Consider the following 6,375-nt stretch of genomic DNA (forward strand, 5'->3'; position numbering starts at 1 on the left):
ATAAAGAGGGCAGGGGTTAGAGTTCAGAAATAGCGGATTGGCTGAAAACTACAAAACAACAAATGTATTTTCCACACAGTGTCGAGTCTTGCCTGACAGGAGGTATTTTAAGGTCAACTCTCTGAGGTCGCACAGAGAACAATTAGACCACAGCCTGAAGGACATTGCATGTTGGAAAGGGCAACAAACCTTGGTTAAATAAATAGCACAATGGAATCCAGCTTTCTGGATTTTCTTACTCGACTGTCATGTCTTTCTTCTCCTCCCCCATATGAAGCTTCATCCTAAGGCCCTGCAAAGCTTGATCTTTCCTCCCAGTAATTAATTCCTCAACACTGTTATAGCTGAAAAGTGCAATGGGATATAGACAGGGACACAAATCCCACAGTGGGGACTGTTGCTCGAACGTCCATAATCCAAGCTTTCATGGGTTAAGGCTCGAATGGTAGCTGACAGCATTGGCCTCAGCCCAACTACATGCTGTGCTGAGTGTTAATTTAGTAAGAAGAAGTTTGGGTGAGTTTAATTAAGCCTCTTGCCAAGATACATCAATGTGTTGAAAGTAAGTAATGCACAATAATGCTGTATGGTGTGTATTAATAAAGGGAAGTTAAATATTCCCCTTCAAAGTGTGACTAGAATGTCACATGGATGGATTTCTGGGATTGCCTCGCTGTTGGACAATAGTAACATAATGCCCTTTTTTCCCCTCAATAGGCTTTTACCATCATGGATCAGAACAGAGATGGCTTTATTGACAAAGCAGACTTGAGAGATACATTTGCAGCACTAGGTAAAATAAATAAATAACCAAAAGGCATCTAAATGCAATTTCAAGCACATAGGGAAGGATTATATTAAAATTAGAGCTGGGTAAATCGTAAGATATGCATGATGCTAGGAGAGCCAAAGGGGAAACCTGCCAAACCTGCTCATTTTGATCCTCCTTAGCTGCTCTCTTGGCTATTTCCCTCCAGCTTGGAAGTACTGAGCAGCCTCCATTGAGAAGCAAGAGAGGGCCGTTGTGGGCCTTCATTGGTGGGTGTTATGGAGTGGTTCAGCTAGCATCCTCTCCAAAGGGACTGATCTTTCCCTTCAGCCCACCCAAGTAGAAGTCTGTGCCAGGCATGTCTGATTCGTATTTGTCTCTGCGTTTCCCAAGCAGCACCTTTTTCATCTAGGAGTCATGTCATATCTACCGATTAATGTTCCTGTCATGGACCATCTGCCAGCCCTCCCACACCAAAGTGGGAGCTTCATGTGAGGGTTCGTGCCTCCATGCTCCGAGCCAGGCTGGAATGTGCATGTCATGAGGTTAAGAAAGGCCCCTTCCATGCTGTAAGTAGCAGCACGTCAGAAACCCTACAGCATTGGGCGGTAGAAATATGATTTTCCCAAGCAACAAAAGGGCAGAACGCTCAAACCTGGAGCCCCTTCTCAGCTGAAGTGTTGGAGACTTCAGCAGAAGTGTAGGTGCTTGGGCTTTGGCCATTGGCATCTCCTAAAGAGGAGTGTGATAACAATGTTTAGTATTCCCTGAGGTGTAATCACACTGCAGAAGGGTCTATACAAAGAGCAGCAACTCCCCAGATCTTCATAATGACAACGAGGTTTGGAAATGTTGACCTTTGCCTATTGTTAGCCTGAAATATTTCTTTCTTAGGGTCAAATTCTGATCTCCTTATTGATGCAAAAAGAACCTCCCCGTCTCCCCCAAAATCGATGAGAATGGGCGTATAGGAAGGGTCCTTATAATCTGACCACTAGTCGATAGCCTGTAGAATGAAGAGGAACAGCCAGGGTTATCATAGGCATTTTGCCATTCTTGGTGTAAAATGAAAACCGTCTCAATCTGGGTAATATTGCAAAAGGCTCAAGGGTGAAATCCTGGCCCCACTGCAATTAATAGGAGTTTGAGCATTGATTTAAATGGGACCAGTGTTTCATCTGCATTGAAAATGTGTCTACTGAAATGACCCTGTTTTGGCCACCAGTGGCCTTGTATTTTTCCCTCCAATTCCTTTAATCCTCTACCCAGCTCTCTCTGGTTTAGGAACCTCACTCTGTCTTTTCAAGTTGTGTCTTGCCACATTATTTACAATGTGCACTGAACGCTGAGGACCACAGTGGGAGGACCTGAGTGGGAATGACATTTTGAAAGAAATGTGTTATGACAATCTCTGCTACTGCAGGTCGCTTGAATGTCAAGAATGAAGAGTTAGAAGATATGGTGAAGGAGGCACCAGGCCCCATTAACTTCACTGTCTTCCTTACCATGTTTGGTGAAAAACTGAAAGGTGAGTTCTTTGGGGAGTTTGGAAGATATCTAGCAATAAATCTCATGACTGCAATATCTCATCAGCTTACAGTCATTAATTAACCAATCCTTAGATCACCCCTATGAGATAGGAAGGAATTTTCTCCATGTCTGCAGACCTGGAACTGAGCCACAGAGATGTTAAGGGTAAGTCTGCACTAGGGGTAGGCAACCCCCTGGCGTGCATGCCAGAGTGTGGCGTGCAAAGGCATTTTGCTTGGCATGCATACCTCAGGGCAGACAGCGGGAGAGCCAGGCAGGGCCTGATCCTTGTGGCAGTGCAGCCCCAGCTCCTTCCCTGCTGTGCTCCTTGAGCCGTGTGTACACCTGCTGCTGGCAATGTGCTGGGTTGGAACTCTGTGGTGCCCCAGTGTAGCCGCTTGCAGCCTCCGTGATGCCTGATATGAGCAGCCTGGGCTCCATGGCAGATGGCAGAAGCCTGCCCAGAGCCTGGGCTGTCTGTGGCAGGCAGCTGGGAGAATGTAAGTGGCTACGCCAGGGTCCGCAGAGACCCAGCCCAGCTTGTTGCTGGCAGTGGATGCGCATGTACCTCAGGGCAGACAGCAGGGAAGGGGCTAGGGCTGCATTTCCACAACAAGGATCAGGCCCCTCATGGCTCCCTCACCATCCACGCCGGCACTCCAACATCCTACAAGTCGAGGTTGACAGTCTGCCCAAAAACGTTGCCGATCCTTGATCTACACTGTAATCCACAGGTATGACTTCAGCTCTCACTGGTGTCCCTATTATCACTTTAAATTCACTAGCTTGACACTTGATACCAGTGGGTCCATGGCAGCAAGGAACTCAGTGCAGCCCAGGGTCCTGGGCAAGTTTTACAGCCCATGCTAACCTCCAGCTAGCGGGTTTAAAGCTACCTCAGACATGCCTACATGAGGTACAATTACACCTCTGGATTGCAGGGTAGACAAAGGCTATGCAACTTACCTTATGTGACACAGTGAGTCTGTGGTAGAGCTAAAAACTGAATGCCAGAATGTCTTAGCTATGTGACCATGCTTCATTTTCTCTGTGGCTTAATGACCAGTAACCAAGCCTTAGGCTGACTGACATCACTGGAAGGTTTGCCACTGACTTCCTCAGAACAAAGACTTGGTTCAGCCATAGGTTTCTAACTGGAAGTCAGAAATGTAGTTTTGTCTCTTACATTGTATTGTATGCAGAAGAGAGCCTATGGCAAAGATGCATTCCTAGGTGTCTCCCCAAGAGAAAGTATTGCCCTTTGGATCCAAATAATTCTGTTTGTTCTCTCCCTCCTATCCCACTATCCAAGCACCTTCTAGAAAAGATTGTGGCTGTATGAGCACTTATTCATTCTCTGTCTCCATCTTTTCCTGTGCACAGAAAAATTATATGGGGATTTTTAAAAAGTCATATTTTATGTTTATTTTAAAACTGATGTATTAATGAGTTTTTATTAGTGAAGAGAATCTCGAAGAAGGGCTTCTTGTACTTGGAATACAAAGTGGTGAAGTCTAAGATTGGCAGTTAGGAAAACTAGTAATATCTGTTAAGATAGCATCTATCTATCTATCTGCAAATAATCTCAAAAACTTGTCATGCTTGAAAAGTTGGTAAGTATTACTTGGAAGGAAAGAAGGATGAATGAGGCAGTAGAGTAAGAGTCAGGGGATATCTGTCTGCCTATTGTATCTGTCAAAGTGGTACCTTCATACTTGCCACTCTTGGTGCCATTTTGCACTCTCCTGTGTTGGCAAGACTTTAGAAGGTAAAACTCGGCCTCATTCATACTGTTTTTTCTGGGGCACACTGGGTATTTTGATTCATCCTTCTGGAGTGGACTAGTGTGCCGGGGCTGCCCATTCATGATGTCTGTGATCACACAGAGCATGGCAAAATGCCCCTCTTCCTATTTCCTTTTCTCCCCTCTGCTTCCCACAATCGCTGATGCCTGGTGGGATTTGAGTCCTGCCAACTGTGTGGCATGAAAATGGAGCCAGCACAGGAAGGTAAACGGGTGAAGCATGCCCCTCTTGTCTGCAGGTTTCCTGTTGGCTATTAGCAGGAGAGCTTTTTTTTTTCCATTTGTGGAAGGGAAAATCACAGCTGTGCTTGTCATGCCCTTCTGGTTGGGTTTGTCATGCAAAATAAGCAGAGCCAAAAGACTGCACATTCCCAATCAAAACTAATTGGGATGAAGAGTCTTTGTAGTGCAATTATAAAGGGAGAAAGGGCTGGAGGAAGTGGATATGGCAATTTTGCAACACTTTTTATTAGCTAAGTACCACTCAGAGAGTTTGGTGAAAGGTGCTTTCTAAGTAAAATTTGTTGTGCTATAATTGATTTCTGTCATAAAGGGGAAGCTGGGATTTTTGAGACGAGCTTTAGCTTTGTATATTGATATTATGATGCCAGATGAACAGCTAACAAAACTCAGTTTATGTTAATGCCAACCACATGGAGCTGTTTCTACAGGGAGTCAGAATAATACAATTTGTACAGAAAACAGAGATGCCGCACATCAAAGAAACCACTTTATTTACCAGCTAATCAATAAAGAATGCCTGCTGCATTGCTTCTCTTCAAAGCCAAAGTCCAAGGATACGACAGAGTAGAAAATGTAGAACAACAACAAAAAAAAAAAAATCCCCCACACAGTGGTGACTGCTTAAGATGCAACCCCCTCCTTGGAGCTGTGAGAAGTTTTGCCACATGGGACAATCAAAACACTCATTATCTTGAGCACGTAGTCACTATTGTTTGAAATGAACATCCAGAAATTGGTAGAAGAATGCTCATGTCCAGTGGTTGGAAAGGCTTAGGAAAAGACCCATTGGTCCATGGATCATTAAACACTCTAGTTGTTCTGATACCGCACCTCCATGTATTAAAAGTTCTTTTGAAATTTTTGAAGAAAACAAACCTCTCTGAGGGTGGTCTAGAGGCATGATTAATAATACATAGACCAAGCAGCTGAGAAACAGAATCCCTAGGTTCTAATCCTGCTTCTGTCTCTGTCATGTTGTGTGACAGTGACATTGCTACTCACAGAAACTATTATCAGCTACAGACAGAAGAGCAGCTCCCCATTGTAACTCATGGTGCTCTGCAGGAAGCACTGTAAGTTACAATGATCTCTGGGACCCAAGAGAAGTTAATTGTTGGGTCCTGGGGTTGGGGAATCCAGCTTCTGTTTAAAGCAGCTGCAAGCCTAGCAATGCCCCTGCCCTCTTTGCAGCCTTGGCACTGTTTTCAGAATGGGAGGGGGAAAGGGAGCGAAGGGATCTTGTTCTGGGAGTTCTCCAGCTGCTGCTGGAGGGTGGGGTGGGTGGATTGGAGCCCCTCCTCCCCGTCCAGCACTAGCTGAAAACCCCCTATTTTGTTCTGTGGCATCTTCATCTGAACCCTCAGGTGATGAGGGTTCAGATCTTTGCAGGATCAGGACCTGTTAGGTATTCTTCAGCCATGCACTTCTGTTTGGTCATGGCTATAGAGCACTTTCAGGGGCCAGATCGGGCAAAAATTGTCACTTCTGTCTGTGCCTTCAGTTATACTTTGAAGACTCAAAGACTTTGTGATTCAATTCAGTTGTTTGTAAAACAGATTCCTTATTATTACTGTTTAGAATGACTTGTACTGTGGTGTCACTCAGGGTCTCAACCAGGGAGCAGGGCCCATTGTGCTCAGTGCTATGCATACACACAGTGAAAAAGAGTTCCTGACCCAAAATGCTTTCAGTCTCAGTAGATAAGACAGAACAAGAGTGTGGGAGGGTAAGGCATATTATTTCTATTTCCAGATGGGGACTGAGGGGCTGAGAGACTAAGGGCATGCCTACACTGCCTCTGGAGAAGTTGCAGAACATCACGTTCTACTCTTTTGCCCCTATGCAGCTCATGCCAGACCCTGGAAACACAGCAGTGGTTCAGTGCAGCCTAGGCTTCACCCAGAACCTCTCCAGCCCTCTGTCTTCTAAGTGTTGCTTGGCTCGTTCTCTGGCAAAGTAAACTGTGCTAAACCAGCTGCACTGTCTAATTTCTGGCTCTCATGCATGCTAAGAGGGAGTGAGTAGGTGG

General features: G+C 45.2%; 1 protein-coding gene across 2 annotated transcripts in view; it reads left to right on the plus strand.

Annotated features, from left to right (window-relative positions):
* The window catches only part of MYL10 (myosin light chain 10), a 27,797-nt gene that overhangs the window by 12,785 nt on the left and 8,637 nt on the right, over positions 1 to 6,375 (plus strand). For both annotated transcript variants that reach the window (XM_019545431.1, XM_019545430.1), the window contains exons 3-4: positions 718 to 793; positions 2,193 to 2,297. In XM_019545431.1, the coding sequence (XP_019400976.1) occupies positions 718 to 793; positions 2,193 to 2,297 (181 nt within the window). The remainder of the gene's footprint in view (positions 1 to 717; positions 794 to 2,192; positions 2,298 to 6,375) is intronic.

The sequence above is a fragment of the Crocodylus porosus genome, unplaced genomic scaffold (assembly GCF_001723895.1).
Source record: "Crocodylus porosus isolate Cpor-Errol unplaced genomic scaffold, CroPor_comp1, whole genome shotgun sequence".
In the NCBI taxonomy this organism is placed as follows: Eukaryota; Metazoa; Chordata; order Crocodylia; family Crocodylidae; genus Crocodylus; species Crocodylus porosus.